The sequence below is a fragment of the Rattus norvegicus genome, chromosome 3 (assembly GCF_036323735.1).
Source record: "Rattus norvegicus strain BN/NHsdMcwi chromosome 3, GRCr8, whole genome shotgun sequence".
NCBI classification, from domain to species: domain Eukaryota; kingdom Metazoa; phylum Chordata; class Mammalia; order Rodentia; family Muridae; genus Rattus; species Rattus norvegicus.
In genome coordinates this window covers 135,506,984-135,527,298 of record NC_086021.1, presented here as the reverse complement: position 1 = coordinate 135,527,298, position 20,315 = coordinate 135,506,984, and the positions used below count along the sequence as shown (strand labels likewise).

Genomic DNA, 20,315 nt, shown 5'->3' with positions numbered 1-20,315 from the left:
GTCACTCAGTATGGCTAAGGAGAGCTGTCTCTGGTGACTGCTGTATCCACAGCTCACACATTTTCACTCCAGGATCGAATCATTTCTTTCTTCCAGGTTCCTGCCTTGAGTTACTATCCTGCCTTTACTTTATGATAAACCGTGATATATGTCCTTCATTAGAGCACATAAACCACACAAACTCTTCCCCTACCAAGTTGCTTTTGAACAAGGTATGTCACCGCAATGTAAACCTGACTGATATGCCCTAAAAATAAGCTGAGTGCACAAAGTTCATGATTCCAGTTACATTAAATTCTAAGATAGACAAAAGAAATCTATAACAGGAAGAAGGGATAACAAAGCAGTGGTTGCCTCCTAAAGAGTAGGGCAGAGGATGTCAGGCAAGGGATGAGGAAACATTCTCAACCACTATGGTGCTTTGCTCTACCTACAAAGAGTCCCCAATGCGCAAGAAGGCTCTTATAAGCCCACTGTGGGTGGCACCACCCTGGGCAGGCAGTCCTGCATTGCATAAGAAAGCAGGCAGAGCAAGTCATGGAGAGTACGCCAGTAAGAAGCATTTCTCCATGGCCTCTGAATCATTTCTTTCCTCCGGGTTCCTGCCTTGAGTTACTATCCTGCCTTTACTTCATGATAAACCATGATATATGTCCTTCATTAGAGCACATAAACCACACAAAGTCTTCCCCTACCAAGTTGCTTTTGATCAAGGTATGTCGCTGTGATATAAACCTGACTGACACAATGTCTGATAAATTTTCCACAAAGATAACAAGTCAGAAGAACATGAGAGAGAAGAAATGTCATAGATAAGAGAACAAACACTAATGGAACTTAACACATATAACAAGATGTCTTGGGAACTTAACACATACAACACAATGTCCTGGTAACTTAACACATACAACATGATGTCCTGGATGGGATCCTAGAGTGGAAACAGAAGAGCTGTGGGAAAACTAATGAAGCATTATAGACTCTCAGGTTTAATTAGTAATAACAGGTCAGTTCTGTCGTCTTAGTTTGACTGGGTTATACAAGATATTAACAGGGGAGGGAGATGTGGGAACTGTCTTCACTCTCCATAGCTTTACTCTGCAGTGAAAAGTGTTCTACAATAAAAATCTCTAGGAGACAGAGAGATGGCCCATTGGTTAGGAGCTGCTGCTCTTGCAAAGGACCAGAGTTCAGCTGTCAGAACCAGGTCTACTTAGCAACCCCCTACTTGAAACAACACAGTGGGCAAGGCCTAATGAACACCACCAGAGTTTTTCCTCTGGCTTCCATACCCAAGCACAAACACATGTGTACATCTACATACTTGTCTACCCACCCCATAAATATACATACCTTCCTACCCCATATACACACATACCTTACCCACCCCATACACACACATACCTTACACACATACATAACTACCCAGCCCATACACACACACACACACACAGAGAGAGAGAGAGAGAGGGAGAGAGAGAGAGAGAGAGAGAGAGAGAGAGAGAGAGAGAACCTCCATACAACAAAGGAAATGAACATTAAACACCCTACTAGACAGTGGCAAAAGCATCTCAAGCTCTTGCAGAGACCCAAAAGGGGCTTGAAATTTTATGATCTCAGCAGAGTATGGCTATCTTTAATTAAGAAACAGCCCCCCAGTGCTCAGAATTGCAACCATCTCCAAAACAGAAAGAAGCAGGTCTCCATGACCTCTTTACCCATACACCAGTCTCTCGGAATCAGCCAGAAAGGGCTCCATCTGAAGCAGATATGTTGTCTACTACTATCCTAAATAACAAAGGGATGCTCTCTTCGGAATGCCTTGTGACATTTCTTCCTGGAGTCTCGGGGTTTTATAATACAAGTCGCACGTGTTATAGGATGTAAGCAAAGGCAAATAGAAGCTTTTTTTTTTTTAGAGAGTGGACAGAGTATATTTATATCTGGTTTTACAGTCAAAATGCTTTTGTATACATTATTTCATGAAATTATCACAATGGCCACATGAGGTGACTGTTAGCATCACAGGTTTATAGACAAGGACACAGATTCTAAAGGACCTATCACTTACTAAAACCACGTAGCCAGCAGGTGTCAGGGTCTGGACACAAATTCGGGCATTCATTCTGTTAAAAATTCTTAACAGTACTCTTCTAGAAACTGGTCTGTATAATGTTCCCATTTGTCTCGCTGCTACTAACTAAATGCCATGATCCAGTCAGCACACATAGGCTCAGAGGGGTGTAAACACCAAGTTTCCACCCTCACAGAACTTGTGTCGTAGTTAAGGAAACAGACATTAGAACGTATTTTCACACAATAAATATTTGTTTTCAACACATGAGGGAATACTAATCTAGATATGAAAATTAGGTACGTTTACAACAAGAAGTAATCACTAAGATGTGTTCTGAAGGATGAGTCAGAGTTCTGGGGGGTGGAGGGATGAAAGAACCACCGTCAGGGAGGGGAAAGCATGTGCAAAGGCCCTGCGGCAGGAAGACGCAATGTGCTGAAACGTTCAGGCTAGGTGCACTGGCATACGAAAGAGAGCCTGGCACAGGCTGTGGGTTTTAGTTTTGACTTAAGGGCAAGGGGAAGCCACAGTCACGGGAATGACACGATCAACTCTGATTAAGATTCTGGCTTTGGTGTGCAGTACTAGTAGGTTGTAGAGGAAGGAGCGAGAGTGGAAGCAGGGAAAACAGCTGGGAGGCATTGGCAGTTGTCCAGGTGAGACATGATGGCAGCTTGGACCTGCGTGGTGGTGGTGGTGGTGGTGGTGGTGGTGGTGGTGGTGGTGGTGGTGGTGATAGTGGTATTGGTGTTGGTGTTGGTGTTGGTGTTGGTGTTGGTGTTGGTGTTGGTGATGGTAGTGGTGGTGATGGTCAAAAGGCGATGTGAGCCGTATATGTAGCTCATCTGAACAAGCTGTGATTGGGAAAATCCTTGGCAGGCCACAAAGTCTTTGTAAGAAGCATTAGCAGGTGTTAGCCTCTGCTCTGTCACCTGAGTTGTGACACCTCAGGTGCCTTCATCAGATACTCATTTCTTCCTGTCTAGCCTGGGCCAGTCCTTGATTTCAGCTCCAGTGGCCATTTCAAGGAAAGGTGACTGCCAAATGTGTCAGTGATGGTGGACTGGGGCCAAACTTGAAATAACAGTGTTATTGTCTTCCTGCCTGGTTGCTAAGTCTTGGCCATGTACCCAGGGCTAAAGGCAGGAGAGAGAGAGAGAGAGAGAGAGAGAGAGAGAGAGAGAGAGAGAGATATCAGGAGGACTGCCCCCATTACTCATGTGCACTCTGGTTTCTACTTCTGAAGCTACTGGAAACTGAGTTTCCAACTCTGGAACTGAAGGAAGTCACTCCTTAACTAGAACACTTTTAGTGTGAGCAACTGAGAGCCAATTCATTGCCCCTTGGTCAGCAAAAGTAGCTTTCTTCTTACAAAACTAAGGAGGCCTGACTTTAGGGCAGGCCCTGGGGCAGTTTGACTGTGGCTCAAGGATATTTCAAAGCCTAGTGTCCCTCTACTCCCCTCTATGGGTCACTTCATCCTAGGGCTGGCTTCTCTTGTAACTAACCGGCTGCAGGAGAAGCAGCTTCATTATTTAAACTCTATCCTGTCCAAAACAAATTCTGTACTGCTGACAAACCTCTGGAATAATCAATGAAAGTATCTTTCCCAGGAGCAGTCCAAAAGCCTCTCCTCCTATTTCACTGGCCAAGACCAGGGAACATGACCCCGTGGCCAGAGAATGGCTATGCCTGAAATAGCTTAGCAAGTTGGGGGAGGGGGAGGGGGGAGTGTCAAGGAGACAGGGTTACAAGTGTCATGTTGCAGTGATGTGACAAGTCAGCTCTCCCCAAATCACACATTGTACACAAAAGTAAAACCTAAGATGTTGAGATGGGGTGTGGGGAGGACAAACGCTTACTTTAGTAAGACTGTGCTTGGTAGAGAAGCATAGGAAATGAAGACTGCCTCACCAGAATCTTTAAGGGAATTCCTCAAATTAGATGCATAAATGTTTTTTATAATTACTAAATCTTATCAGTCGCCTTCCCAATGATTTGATCTGCCTTTTTCACAATTCTCCCTTATTGCCATCTTTAATAGCCAAGTAAATTATAAAATATATACATTATACTGACACAAATAGGTCTATGTGTTCTGGGTCCAAAACCCCTTAGCAATGAAGTATCCTTCATAGGCAAGGATTTTAATCCCTTACACTTGGTGGCCCCTCCTCTTATGTCTCTTCCTGTCACCGCTCCCCAATTCCTACCCCTCCCTACCTCTTCCTTTCTCCTCTCTTTCTCCCACCTGCTTCTGCCCACCTCACCCACCAGCAGCTTCTTTAGCTGGACAGGTGCAGAGACAAGGCCTGAGTGAAGGTAGACTTTCTCTACCTGGTGCAAGATTAGTAGCTATGACCCTCGGGGCAATGTTATAACTTTCAGTCTGCACTCCAGTCCTGTGAGTCACACCTAGAGGTAGGAGAGATCCCTAAAAGGATTGAATGTTTTATCACCCTTAAAATGACACCTGGGACAGGACAGTAAGTGTTCATATGTTGCCCCATTAGTGGATAGAACTGCATGAGAGAAGCAGAGGCAGAAGAGTGGGTGGGAAGAAGAGGGACTTTCACAATGCATTAATATAAGGTGCCTAGATCTCCTTATCCTACCAAATCCTAGTTTTGCAGAAAATTGAGGGAATACTAGTCTGCAGAATCCTGTTTTCTCCCTGCCAGACTTCTGCTTTCCCAGCATGAAGCATCATCTTACCCTTAGTCACTCACATACACTCAGTATTTCGAAGGTTTTCTATATTCTAGTTTTGATGTTTATTCTGCATCTTTGTTTGGAAGTACATATATATTCTTATGTGGGTTGTGTGGCACTATTCTTAGAAAGATGTGAACAGAAATCCCAAAAAGGAACCAGTGACAAATCACAGTGACAAAACCACCAAACAATAACCAATAACTAATAACCAATGAGTTTATTTGAGTTACTTACAGTAAAGTATGTAAGGGGTTACATTCAGGAGAACGGGGCCCATCCCAGTATTAATGATAACTCATGACAGTTAAAACCCTGCAGCTCTCTGCATGACTTAGCAGTAGCTCCTCAAGTCAGAAAAACTCCTTTCCTGGGTAGTGTTTATTGTTTATACAACCTTGTGGAGAGGGGGCTTTATGATCTGTAAGTTTCAGGGACTTTCTGAGACTTGTTAGTTGTCCACTTTCTAAATCTTTAAGAGCTTCCCATAGAAAATCTTGATAGCCCAAGACACACAAAGAAACTCTGTCTTCCACTCCCCCTCCCCCAAAGATGGAATGTTTCATCCCAGAAAAAATTTTTACCCAGAAGTCTTTAAACTAAAGAAGAAATATATATTTTTCTTTTAGCTGATGTAACCAAAAGTTATTCTCAGTTGCCAAATAATAACTATTATGTCAATTATACTATTATGACCATTATGATAGTACCAGGATTAAACCCAGAACCTGTACTTTCTAAGCAAGCATCCTGCTCCTGGGCTATGTCCCCAGTCCCTTTCAGTTACTAAACTGTCAAAGTTCTCTGTGGAGTGAAAAGCAGGAAGTACTATATGCACTCGCTATCATAAGAGAGGAAGTTGAAATCTGAACATGGCTTTTTCTTAGTTAATTAGGCATATGGAAACTTGGAGGCAGTGAAGATCCTAGAGCACACCACCCGCTTGTTTCACAGGTCCCTGGACACACAACAAAAAGGACATGATCTCCCTCCTGGTATCATGGCTTCTGCAGAAACAGGCAACAGAAAGAGTAGAAGAGAGGCCTTCTAAGGTCTGGTCATGGGGAGCAAATTTCTTAAAACCAGAGTAATGACACAGAGACTGTGGGTGACCAAGAAAGAAAAGAGTGAGGTGTTCTGAGGAGTCACTTCTTTCTCCTATGCAGTCAAGGAGTATGGTGACCTATGAAGGCCTGGAAACACCCTGGCTACTTCTATTCGGCCTTCTTCACCAAGGCCCTGAACTCAGGCTCTTTTTAAAACTATTACAGCCTTATTTTATATAGTAATGAACTATTTATGTATATAGTTAATGGAAAATTAGTAAATTTCTGTAAAATGAATCAGAACAGTCATGGTGAGGGACTACTAAGGAAAAGGTACATTTTCTAGATTCTAGAAAAATTCTTCTAGAATCTAGAATAATAAATTCTAGAAATAAGTAAATAAATAAAATTCTAAAAATAAATAAGATTCTTGAAATAAATAAATAAATAACATAAACAAGAGATTATCCCAGGATCTAGAAGAAATGAGCACACCCTACTGCATATTCTCCAATAGTCTGAGACGAAGCAAATCAGAAAGCTTTGCTTGACTTGTGCAGGTAGAGTTACTATACCTTTGAATCATCTACCTGATCCATGCAGTAGCGTGAGACCAGCAAGGAACTAAGAGTGTTATTATACAGTTGATAGGTATAGAGCACTAAAGCAAGAAAAGATCTCAAAAATACTGGGCTAAGTGTATGATGCCGGAGATAGAAAGCTGCCTCTCATATGACATGTCCAGAACAGACAAATTCAAAGACACAAAATAGATTACTGGTTCCAGTGAAGAGACTGGAGGAGAAACACAAAGTTATTATTTAATGGTTACAAGATATTTTCAGGAGTGATTAAACTTTGGAACAAATACACTAAATGTTACTGACACAAACAGCTGAACAATTATCAATTGTCTGTTATCTAAATTCATCTCTTCTCTGAAAGATAGAAAAAAAGGAGAGAAGGGAGAAATGAAAGAGAAGGGGGTGGGAGAAAGCTACTTTTGAAGCTACTTTATTGTGGGTATATCATTACTGGGGCTTCCATACGTACACAGACTACCTAAAACAACAGACACACACACACACACACACACACACACACACACACACACACACACGAGAGGGGGGAGAATAACTTTGCTGAGAGACTACTTCACAACATAAGATGATGCCAGTAGCAACCTTATCCCAGAGAAAGCACAGACACAGACACACATTCCCACTGGCCTTAGGAGGCAGCAATGGCCCTCAAGGGGTGTGCATCCAGTAGTCAGAGGGAGAATTCTGCAACAAGCATGTCTCCTTTGGATCCTGTCTGTCCCAGCAAGTCACAAAGAACCGCTGCTGTGTGGTTCCCCCCTTGTGTTATCTACAACAAATTTAGAGCAAATTAGAATGACGGCTTCCAGGAACTGGAGAAGAAAGAAGGGGGAATTTGGACTTAAGGAGTAAAGTTTCAGTTTAGGAAGATAAGAAAGTTCTGGTGATGGATTGTAGTGGTGATTGCAGCCCAACAGTGAAAATGTAATCAATACATATACGTGTGTGTGTGTGTGTGTGTGTGTGTGTGTGTGTGTGTGTGTGAACGTATATAAAATTTGCAATGGTGGAAAAAGTTATATTGTATCTATTTCAGCACAATTTTTAAAATGTGGTTGAAGAGGGAACCATTAAGAAAACTCTATTTCCACTATCATTTGACCCTTATGAAAAACATTGGTTAAATAAGACTGAGGAGAAAAAACTAAACACGAAAAAGTCAGGGAGAAAAAGATGAATTATTCCAAGGAAGAAAATGGAAGGAGGTGACGAGAAAGAAGAAAATATAGAAATAGCCAGAAACAGCCACAGGGAGCCTCGTGGAGCATTACAAGGACTTAAAGGAACAGAAGCATCTAGTAGGAGCTCTGGATGCTGTCTGCTGTCTGTCTGAAGTGTGTGACAGCTGGGACTAAGTGACAGCAACCACTCACCAAACACAATGATGTGACAGAGCCTCTGTTTTCCAGTAAACAAAGTGAAAAGTGTTTCAAGCATACCTCTCATTTCCAGTACTGCATTTTCCATTCCCCTCAAAGCCCAATAAGAAGCCTTATATGAGGCCATTTTCTGTTACCATAATGAAATAACTGAATCTAGATAGTTTGTAAAGAAAAGAGGTTTGAGCTGGAGAGATGGCTCAGTGGGTAAAAGAACTCACTTGCATCCCTAACAACCTGAGTACAGCTCCCCTCCCTGGAACCTACTACATAAGAGCCAAATGCAGTATCATGACACCCTATAATCCCAGCAGGCCCATGGGAAGTGGAGATAGGAGACTCTCCAGAAACTAGCTGTCCTGGCTTTGTCAGTAGGCAGTGACAAAGAGACCCTGCCTCGAACAGTGTAGAAAGAGAGTACAAATACCTAATATCTGTTCTCTGTCACATATGCACTTTGGCACACATGCACCTGAACTCACACATGAACTGAGCACATCACATTCTCTCTCTCTCTCTCTCTCTCTCTCTCTCTCTCTCTCTCTCTCTCTCACACACACACACACAGAGAGAGAGAGAGAGAGAGAGAGAGAGAGAGAGAGAGAGAGAGAGAGAGGAGAGGAGAGGTGCCAGCTTTTGCTTAGCTCTGGCAAAGATCACATGGTGGGTGGCATCACAAGGGTGGGAAAACAAAACTTACATGATGTCTCGTTTACTGATCTATTTCTGTAAAAAGTCACCATGACTGACCGAGGCAACTTTTATTAAAAAGGAAGCATTTAATGGGGGGGCTTGCTTACTGTCCAAAAGTTAGTCCATTACCATGGCAGGGAGTATGGCAACAAGCAAACATAAGTCTTAATCTACAAACAGCAGCAGGCAGGGGCTGGGGGGGGGGCTGGGAAAACTTAAAGACCATATCCAGAGACAGACTTCCTCTAACAAGGTCACACCTACTCCAACAAGGCCATTCCTCTTTTTTTTTTTTTCTCTTTTCTTTTTTTTCAGAGCTGGGGACTGAACCCAGGCCCTTGCGCTTGCTAGGCAAGTACTCTACCACTGAGCCAAATCCCCAACCCTAAGGCCATTCCTCTTAATCCTTTTCAAACAGTTTGCCAACTTCAGACTAAGCATGCAAGTAATATGAACCTATGGGTGCCAATCATATTTAAACATGGTGTGATAATTTTAGATACCAATGCCTGGATCTAGAATCACCTGGTATTTGGTTTCCCAGGCATGCTTCTGGAGGATTACCCTGATTAGGTAAACTGAGTGCAAAGGCCTGCCCACTGTGGGTGGCACCATTCCCTAGGCTTGGATCCTTAACAGTGTAAAAAGAAAAAAGAGGAAGGAAGGAAGGAAGGAAGGAAGGAAGGAAGGAAGGAAGGAAGGGAGGAAGGAAGGAAGGTAGGAAGGAAGGAAGCAAGCAAACTAAGCACAGATTTTCATGCTTCTCCACTTCTTGGCTGTGAATATGATATGAGCAGCCTCCTTCAGCTCCTGTTGCTTTGACTCCTCCACAGTGATGGACTGAAACCTGAAACTGTAAGCCAAACTAAACTTTCCTTCCATTTCTTTTGTCAAGAAATATAACAAAGACATAGAAAGACAGGAAGCCAGAGAATGTGCAGGGGATAGTCTTATAACTTTCTGGTAGACTTTACCTTTTCAAGGGCCTACCTCTACTTAATATCACCACACTGGAGAACTAAGTTTCTAATACATGAATCCTTGAGGGCAAAAACACATCCAGAGGGGTTGGGGATTTATCTCAGTGGTAGAGCGCTTGCCTAGCAAGCACAAGGCCCTGAGTTCAGTCCCCAGCTCCGAAAAAAAAAAAAATCCAGACCATACAACCCTTACATCACCTAGAAATCTCTTCTCAGAAAAGACAGCATGCTATCATCACATGCATGGCAGAAAAGAAATAGACTTCAACAGGTTACAGAATTCCCTGAAGGACTTTAGTAGAGTGAAGAGTAAGGAAATTGTCTTAGAAATAAGTCTTTGAGGGACACAAGACCATTCCTCAGGAGTGGGCAGTGGGCTGGGTCCACATGGCTCCTGATTGCCAAGGTCCAGCAGTTTAAGGACAAAGGCCTGCTATGGTGATCATATCAATATATAGGAAGTTTCATAATTATTTTCTTTGGGGAGAAAAGTGTTTCCAGGACTCAGACTCTCAGAGTATCTGACCTTACCTAAACTTCCCACTGTGTACAGAGCACTCAAAGAACTGGGCTTCCAGAATCCCCACCCCACCCCTAACATCTACTTGAACTTAAAAGGTGCACTGAAGGAGGATAGGGATGGGGTTGAGCACAGGACAGACAGGTTTCATGGTTCTATCTTCCAGGCAGCTTTTGCAATAGCAGAATGCACATTCATCCAGAAATAAGAGTCCTGTCTTTCTAACCTCACAAGATTAAATCTGGTGGCATAAAGAAAACTTTCATATGGGATAAGAATCTTGAGCCACTGGGGGTGGGGATAGTAAAAATGTTATCTATGCTATTATGATTCTGAGATTATGAAATAAACAAATAAGAATGGCAAAATATTGCGATAGTGGAGATATGCGTGTGCTGCAGAGTTTTATGTCAACTTGACACAAGCTAAAAGTCATCTGAGAGAACCTTGATTAAGAAGATGTCTTCATAAAATGGGAGGGCAAGCAAGCCTGTAGGGCATTTCTTAGAGATTGACAGGAAAGGGTCCAGCCCGTTGTGGGTGGTTTCATCCCTGGACTGGTGGTCCTGGGTTCTAGAAGAAAGCAGACTGAACTAAACTAAGTTGTGGGAAACAAGTCAGTAAGCAGCACTCTTACATGGCTTCTGCCTCAACTCCTACCTCCAGGTTCTTGCCCTGTTTGAATTCCTGTCCTGACTTCCTCCAATGTTGAACAGTGATGTGGAAGTGTAAGCCAATAAACTTTTTCCTCCCCAATTTGCTTTTGGTTGTGGTGTTTCATGGAAGCAATAATGAGCCTAATTAGGACAGCACTCAATCAGTGTTCCCAGAATGCTTACTCAAGAATGTTTCATTTATTCTTCACAACAACCAAGGAGCTGGCTGTGTTTTCTGTGTTTTTATTTTGTTGTGGTATTGTCAATTGAGCCCATTAAATGTGCCCTACAGCTCAGGTACAACTCAGCCAGAAGCTCAGTGTTGCAGGTAGGGATTGGGAATTACCCCAATGCTACGCCCAGGAAATCGGCTACCCAGTGGTTTTTGCAACTGAGGTTTACCTTTACCTAAGTAGTGTTGATATTTAAGTAGGTGACCTCTTATTTAGCCCAAATAGTGGTTTCTATCTTAGAATCTGTTCCATGATTTAAAATGCAGTTATCCAAACAGAAAGAGCCAACTGCCCCAGAATAAAGGTTGGGTGATACATAAGTGAATACAGGCTAAAGGCCCCCTGAGTCCCTAAACTGAGACATCCTCAATTGCTTTCATTTGGTTGAGTTATGTTTATTAATATTTATCCTCCTAAACACCACTACAGAAAAGGCTTCAAACCCTTAAATCATTTGAAAGTAAATGTAACATATCTGCTAAGTGTATTTTTTGAAAATAACTTTTTCAAAACAAAACAAAGAAGAGAAGTAAAGCTTTTCTGCGTTTTCATAAATTTCCTTAATGTCTGTCTTAATAGAAAACCGGTGGAACACTCCATCAGTGTAACAGACACTGCCAGTCACGTTGTCTCAGGAACTTACTCCTGTGCATCGGTGGGAATGTGTTCATGAAAAGAGCCAATGGCATCTTGAGAGATTTATAGAAATAATCTTGGCCTTGGTGAACTTCCTGAAGCAGTCTTGGGTACCCTCTAGATACCTGGACCACACTTTGAGGACCATGACCTAAACAATGAGCGAAAGGGATGAGAAGTGAGGGGGACAGTCAAAGATGCACCTAGGGTCTTTTCAAAGGGCACTCGGAGGGCCACCCTCCCTCTGCCCACACCTCTCTTGAGAGAAATTAAACTTGAGCTCCCTGTGCAGGAGAGCTTGGCTAATTCTCCCTGAAACATACTGACTTTTGTTTAGTTTTGTCTGTTTTAGGGTACTTTTGATTTGGGGGCGGCTTGTTTTGTGAGACGGGGTCTTTGTGGTCTCTGCTGGCCTGGACGTCAGTAGCGGAGAATGACCTTGAATTCCTGATCCTCCTGCCTCTACTTCCTAAGTAGTAGGATTATAGAGGTGATATTCACAATCTAAATCGGGACTTTATTATGCTAATACTACAAAGTGGCTGCAATATGACGTCCCTTCTACCACAGTTCACCACAGAATTCCTGAAACAGAGTCAGTCAGTCACCCAGCAGAACATAGGAAGAAGCACCCCATGGGGTCCACTCCTGACCCTCACGACTAGTCCATTTCTCTACACCTATACACTTATGCTGCACCAATCCCTGGGTCTCCTGGTCAGGCCTGCGGTGGCATCAAATGGTGTCAAGGATCTAGCACCTCCTTCCCCCAGCCAACATGGCCTCGCTTGCCCTTCCTCAGTTTCTCGGTGCTGGCACATCTGAATCCACTACTAGGAGAGCCCGCCAGAGGCCTGTTTGCACCCCTCCCCAGCAGGTGTCCATCCCAGTTGCGCACCCCATCTTTGTTCTTCCTCTGTTCTGCCGGCCCCAGGTGGGTCTCTGACAGGCCAGTGGGGAACACATTGCACAGTGAGTCTAAGCCTACCCCTGCGGAGCCCACACTTCAACCTAAAATCTTCGGAAAGAGCTGTGGTAGAAGCGACCCCTTTAGAGGTTCAGGAAGACTGCAGCAGGCTGTGGCCACACTTCTGCTAGGAGATCCCTTCCTTATCAGAGGTAAAGATAAGGGCGGCTGCCCCTAAGGAGCGACCCACACCCCATCTGGCCTCACCAGGGGCAAGTCAGCTAGCCTAGGCTGGAACAAGAGTCTCAGCTCCACTAAGTACCTGGGCTGGAAGAGAGGAGAGCTCTCCAGGGCTCTGCGAAGCTCATTCTTGAGGCTCCAGAATTCCCCGTCCAGGTAGCGGTGCAGCGATGAGTCCCCAAGACCCAGGCCCTCCGGAGTCTGCTCCATCTGTGTACTTGAGGCTACAAACTGTTCAGTAAACCTCCTCAGATCTTCTGGCTTCTGGGCCGTTCACCTACTTATCATTCCACTAGACTGGTCTCCTCCCAGCTCACCCTCATGTCTCCTCCCTCATTACCATGTCACAAAAATTCCCCTGCACCCTCCCTTCTTTGTTTGAGGCAGCTGTCCAGAGCATTTGAGCTCCACCACTGTGCTCAGGACCTTACCAAGAACTGCTCTTTAACTCCATTAAGTTGTCCCTCCAAATTTGTGGGTCAGTTTCAGATCCTTAAAAGAGGTGCTGGTCTGATGTCTCTGGGTCAAGAAGGATGCTAAGCACTAAGTCATTTCATCCACTAAACAAAACAACCCAGCTAGCCATTTTGCATGGTTCCCAAGACCAAGGTGGTCTGGCCTCTGCTAAGACCTCACCACCCCAAATTGGACATTATGTGTCTTCAACCTGGAGGTGACAACAACCAACTGATGGCAGTACAGGTAGTTGGGAGCTATAGATAGAAGATAAAGCTTGAGAGATAACACTCAACTCACCTAACAAGATCTCTCCCATGCTTCCTCCCATTATTTCATGAACAAGAAAATGTTTCCCTTCCTTCCAAAGGCTATTTTGTGCAATTTTTAGGTCAGCAGACTCTGCCTCAAGAAGTTTCCTTTGACTCATAAATTACAAGTGGATTGCCTTAGACAGCAAAAATATAATTGGTTATAGTCCCAGAAGTCAAAAATTCAAAATGGATCTCCCTGGGCTAAAATGAAGGCGCTAGTAGGACTGGGTTCCTTTTGGAGGTTGTTGGTGAGAAATCTGTTTCCATGGCTTTTGTTCAAGCTTTTGGGGGATCACTTATGTTCTATTCTTGCCTCTTATCTCCTTTCTCAGTCCTCAAAGACCATCACTCTTGCATCTGCTTTGGCAATGTCTTTTCTTCTTTGAACTTTGACCTTCCTGCCTCCCTCTTAAAAGGACTCATTTACCTTGATCCCCTGTTAACACAGGAGATCTCAATCTTTCTTCATACCACATCTTCACTTTAGCAATACCCCTTTGCCAAAGAAGAGCAGACATTCTTAGGTTCAAGAGGTTAGGCCATAAACATTAGTGACAGACTATTTGTCTACCACGCCATCCTGGTGAAGCAATACCCAACAGATGCAAGGGATTCCTACGTAACAGGGATCCAGGAGCTGGGAGAGTTCTAAAAGCCAAGTGGCTTGTTCAGAGCCTTTGTCTGCTCTATCTATCTATCTATCTATCTATCTATCTATCTATCTATCCATCTATCTATCATTTCTCTGTATTCTCTTTATCTTCTCATTTACTCTTATCTATAAAACAGATGTTGTGATGCCAAGCGCCATACGTTCCAAATAAAAGAAAGCTTCTTCTCCTTCATTGCTCAAACAGAACAGTCCTGGCAAGCAATCCCACCTTAGTAGGTCACCATCAGCACCCAAATCTTAGGGCTTTTAAAGACAAAGTTTTTGGGGGCTGGGGAGATGGCTCAGCAGTTAAGAGCACTGATTGATCTTCCAGAGGTCCTGAGTTCAAGTCCCAGCAACTACATGGTGGCTCAGAAGCATCTGTAATGAGAACTGATGCCCTCTTCTCGTGTGTCTGAAGACAGTGACGGTGTACCCATGTACATGAAATAAATATTTAAAGAGAGAGAGAGAGAAAGAGAGAGAGAGAGAGAGAGAGAGAGAGAGACAAAGTTTTTCTCACTCACGCTACCTTCGAATTCTACTCATGTCCTCTTACTTCAGCTCCCAGACAATAAAACCATCACCATCCGTGGCCACAAGGGCTTTGGTTCAAGCTGCAAAGGATACAGGTGATTTCCAGATCCACCCTAACAGGCAGAGCATTTCACTGCTGACTCTGAGGAAGTAACACTCGAGCACTTCAGAAGGCCGAAACCAAATCAATCTGTGAGCAGTGCTAGAGATTGCTGGAGCTGTTCCTACAGCTACTCTTTGCTTTCCACAGGTGAACTGCACTCCCCTCTCCCAAAGGAAGGCAATGAGACTCCCACACTACCATAGCATCAAGTCCAAAGTCTCAGCAGGAGGCACTGTGTCAAGTGAGGATGTCTTTTCTCCTGGCCTAGAAACCTAGAAACTTGAAAGACAAGTGACTATGTTATCTTCCAGGCATTCAGCTCAAGTGGAGGCGGGAAACCTTCTACTGTTAAAGGTCACTCTAAGTTTTTGGAGAATTGTGCATTACACAGTCTATGGAAGATACTAGAAGAATGTTGTTAATGAAATTAAATAGTTTAAATACACATACATCTCTCATATATATGTATACATATGTATGAGATTCCTGTTATGTGGGAATTCTTTGCCATTAGTTGGGTATCACTACATGCAGTTATATAGACTACATGGTAGACAAACAATGTCCTATTAATAATGTTTTAGTCCTAATCTCTGAAACCTAAGAATATGTGCGTGTGTGTATGTGTGTGTGTGTTATATGTAATTCATAATATAATTTATATAATATAGGGGCAGAAAGAATGGTATTGAAAGAAGATTGTTTGATCATTTGTTTTTGTTTTTGAAACAGGGTTTCTCTATGTAGCGCTGGCTGTCCTATAGACCAGGCTGGCCTCGAACTCACAGAGATCTGCCTGCCCCTCCCTCCTGAATGCCCATCACACCTGGCAGAAGGAGGTTCATTTTAAGAAGTGATAGGCGATGAAGACAGAGAGCTGGCTCAGCAGTTCAGAGCACTTTTTGCTCTTGCACAGGGCCCAGGTTTAGTTCCCAGCAACCATATGGTGGCTTATAACCATCTGTAGTTCCAGTTCCAGGCGATCCAATACATTTTTCTGACCTCCATAAGTACCAGGCATACATGTGATGCATACACACATGTAGTCAAAATAGAGTGAATACATATTTAAAATGTTTTAAAGAATGATAGACAAGGAATTAGACAAAAATGTCGTTGGTCTATGGCATATCTAATGAACACGAAGCTCCAACATTTGAGAGAAAAGTTTTTTTAATTATTGATTGATTGATTGATTGATTGATTGATTGATAAGTACACTATGGCTGTCTTCAGACACACGAGAAGAGGGCATCAGATCTCATTATAGATGGTTGTGAGCCACCATGTGGTTGGTTGCTGGGATTTAGAAGTCAGGACCCCTGGAAGAGCAGTTAGTGTTCTTAACCGCTGTGACAGCCCAGAAACGTTCTTTTTTTAATTGGACAAAAAGGATGGTATGTGGCAAGGACCTTCCCCTAAAGAATAAAGATTTTAGGGGACCAATCACTGGAAGAGGAGTGGGCGGGACTTCCAGGTGGGAGTGGGGTAGAGAGGAGGAGAAAAGGGACTTGAGCTTTTTGGAGAGAGAGAGAGAGAGAGAGAGAGAGAGAGAGAGAGAGAGAGAGAGCGCTGGGGGTAGAAGATGTAACAAACTAGAGGGCTCCGCCACCAGAGGATTTAATCTAGTATGGTTTACAAATTAGGATGTTAGTAGTTGCTGTGCCCAGCAGTTGAGTTACCTGTTGATTTTAAACTAAAAAAATTAAATTAAATTAAAAAAGCACAAAGGGAACCTTGTGTTTTGTCTGCTACTGCTACTACGTTTGACATCTTTTTTTTTTAATAGCAAAAAGTGGTCTTAGAAAAGACACAGTTGGTCAAGCATGGTGACATACACCTGTAATTCTAGCATTTGAGAGACGAAGGCAGAAGGTCACAAGTTCAAGGTCATCCCGGGCTACATGAGACTCTCAAACAAAGCAAAAGAAAAATGATCATCTTGCAAATAGAGTAAAAGGGACTAAAGAATTTAGGAACTTTAGGGGTAGGGAAGGTAACTGCTTCATAACTTCTTTCTATGAGTAAAAGATGACCTGAGGAGTGAAGAAGGTGTTGGTGTGTTTGTTTGGAGGAAGAAAGGGTGCTGTTTTTAGGGAAAAGGTTAATCAAGACTCAAGATCCCCAAACTCTGCACTGTGACAAGGATAACATCAAGAGTTCAGCTTGAATCCTTGTAACAAGTAAACCTCAGTTCCCTCCTCACTCCCAGGCTGCACAGCTCCAAACACTCCCATCCGAAGCTTCCTGGACTTCTGTATCAGAGTACAAGAGTGAGTCCACTCCCTCACCTTTACCAGAGCTGACACGAATAATTTGGCCTGTCCTGGAAGATATTAGAAGAATCTTTTCACATGCTACACCTGTCTCCAAGGGCCAGAGAAGCATCATCCTCTTCAGTGACCAGAGCACTAAGAATCTTAAGCTCCTTAGCCATCTCCAATATACTTCCTGCAAATCTTTTCATATTAACAAGGAGAAGCTGTGAAATTAAATGACTCAGGGAAGTTGACTTTGAGTAACTTTAGCTAAATTTAATAGGTCCGGTGGTCCACTGTTTTAATTTCCTGGAACTGCCACAGAAATACCATGAACTGATGATAGCTTAACAACAGAAACCTGTTCCCTCATGGATATGAAGGCTGCCAGTGTGGGGTTGAAATAACAGCAGTACCTCGTCCCTGTGAGCTCCATGGAAGAATCCTCTCTTGCCACTTCCTAGAGTCCAGTGGCTTCCAGAAATCTCTGGCATTCCTTGGCTTGTAGTTGTATCGTACCATGCTAATAGCTTCCTTAATCATAATGTGACCATCTCCCCTTGTGTTTATTTTCAAACTTCTGTCTTCTCAGAAGGACACCGGTCTCTAGGTTAAGAGCTCAGTCTAATCCACAGTGACTTCCCAACTTGATTACATCTGCAAAAATCCTTATTTCCAAAGAAGAAGGCAATCTGAGGTTACAGATAAACATATTTTGTGTGTGTGTGTGTTGGGAATACTATTCAAACCAGTACCCCCACCTCAAATTGATCCTTAGCCAATAAATGGAAGGAAGTAACCACTGTTGGTTTAGATAATCAATTTCTGCATTAACTACATTCCAGATTTTTTTAAAAAAAAGGCTCAGCAGCACAATTACACACACTCTCCCAACAGACCCAGGTTCTAAAAGTTGAGCATAGACACTTGAATTTTCAAAAACCTCCTCTTCCTCCTAGGTGAGTGATTCCAAACTTTGCTGCACAGTGGTTTGCCGACACCAAGAAGCAACTGGAAAGAGTGAAGTAAGATGGTCTATGTAATAGTATTGCACCCATGTTGGCTTCTGATTTTGATCACAGCACTGTGGGTTTTGAGTGTTCTGGGTTTAGAAGCAAATTGCAGTATTTACTGGCATGATTTCTTCCAAATGAGTTAGAAAATTGTGTGTGTGTGTATGTATGTATGTATGTATGTATGTATGTATGTATGTGCATGCGTATATGTGTGTGCTCATATCTACATACCCCGCACATGTATGTTTGATGTGAAGAGAGGAAGGGAGAGAGGTAGACAAAGAAGGCAATATGAGGCTTCTCTCAGTCATCCGTTATCTAGTTACTCGCAGTTATAAACCAATAAAAACTTGTTTGAATTATTTTCAGCCAAATGAAAATGCTTCAGTTCACAAAACGCAAGGGAAACTTGGGCATAACCAGAGATCATTGGTGTGAAGGGCATCACTGGAAACAGCTGTCTCAACTCTCAACTTTCTGTTTCTCTCATATTCATACCTTTCCCTCTCCCTCTCCCTCTCCCTCTCCCTCTCCCTCTCTCTCTCTCTCTCTCTCTCTCTCTCTCTCTCTCTCTCTCTCTCTCACACACACACACACACACACACACACACAGAGTCTTTCTCCATTCTTAGAGCAAGACCAAAGCCTACCTGGAAGTAAGAACCACAGAGACCAACAGAACCCCAACATCACAGTTCTCAGCTCCAACCATAAGAAACTACCTTTGTTTCCCCTTCATTTCCAGTTGCAGCAATTTTAGTACAACTTTGATTGGCTTAGTGTGGGTAAGATAACCATTCCTGACCAACCAAATGCAGTGGAGGTACATGGCAGGGACCTCTATAAGGCTACATTGCTGATATGGCTACATAATATGGCTATATAATACTCCCGACCCCATCTAGGAACCTGCTGAGGGGTTTGACAGCTGCCAAATCCCTTCCAGCCCTTTCGTTTTCCCCATAGCCTTCAACCTAACAAGCAGAACAGTCAGACCAAGATGCTGCCCTCTCTTTCTAGATGCTACCCTGAGGAGCTCTAGACAGCCCTACAAAGAAGTACCCTCCTCCCCAGCAAAAAGTACTCAGCTGGGGACTGGGAGTCCTTCAAGGCCATCAGAAAGCTCGGAGAGGACAAAGGCACCAGAATAGATGTTCCAGCTACCCCTGGTCCAGGCCCAGAAATCCTGCCCATGACAGACAGATATAGACCAGAAAGGTTGGAATGAAGGGAACCAACAGTGATTGGCCTCTGAGAAGTATAACTTGTCTGTAATGGACTGGAGAGGGAGGGCCTCTAAATTAGTCTCCAAGAGCTTCTCAGGTCTTCAGTACAAGAGAAAGGCTCTAAAATTGTTTCTGGCTTCCCTCTGCACAGCACCTGGCCTCTTGGCCCTGGAAGGAGCAACAGACTGACCCCCTCCCCAGCAAGGTCATTTATAGGGCATTCTACGTGCAGTGGTTTATGGTGAGGTACTGCATAACCTTGAGCATCTGGTGCTCAGGTTTCCTTTAAACTTCGTCTACAGATGAATAACCAGCAATGTTTAATGACTTGCCCAAGGGCACACATCTCTTAGTCGCTTCCTAAACACCCTATCCAGGGCTCACATAAGTGAGTTACACACTACAGGACTGACTTGGGGCATTATTAATTAATGAATGCTATTTTTATGGAGACTACAGGGCGTGGACTCTACAACCCAAAGCTGTGGTTCTGTAATGAGGTGCAGCCTGTCCTTGTGAGCATTTGAGTATGTAAATTTCAGAAATCATGTAACCATAGTAAACCTAAGAGTTTAAAGGCATCCTGGAGCTTGTTCGGACAGTTCCTTCTTTTCTGATGGGGACACTGCAGGGGATATTCTCCAATTGAGTAGTCTCTGCCTGCTGCTCAAAACTTGGGGTAAGAAAAATGGAAAAACTGGGAGTGGAACAAAAAAGCTACTATGTGGAGCAGAAGAGACCGGGAAAAGGCTTGGCTTTAGGCTATTGGTTTGCTTTATTTGCCTTGTGCTATTTGCTCACTGTGAACAAAAGTGGCAGAGGGAAAACTTGGGCAGTTTTTAATTACTGGATCTTCTTACCCCCATATTCTAGACAAATGTCCAGAGAGAGGAAAGGCACAGCCTCCTGAGACAGCCACCACAATATCTTCAGAAACGACAAGGTTACTGAGTACACGCCGAGGGAGCTGTGCGCCAAACAGCAGAGTCACCTGGGGCTGTGTGCACACAGCAGCTGCTCCTCCGTGATTCCCAGAAAACAGTTTTGATTGGTGGGTGTTTGACAGGAGGCG

General features: G+C 43.5%; 1 protein-coding gene across 2 annotated transcripts in view; it reads right to left on the bottom strand.

Moving 5' to 3' along the window:
• Nucleotides 1-12,959, bottom strand: part of Acoxl (acyl-CoA oxidase-like) — a 305,952-nt gene extending 292,993 nt beyond the window's left edge. For both annotated transcript variants that reach the window (NM_001106508.2, NM_001415677.1), the window contains exon 1: nucleotides 12,764-12,959. Coding sequence is in view for 1 of the 2 variants with exons in the window: in NM_001415677.1 (NP_001402606.1) it covers nucleotides 12,764-12,891 (128 nt within the window). In the remaining variant the exon portion in view is untranslated. The remainder of the gene's footprint in view (nucleotides 1-12,763) is intronic.
• Between the last annotated feature and the right edge of the window lie 7,356 nt (nucleotides 12,960-20,315).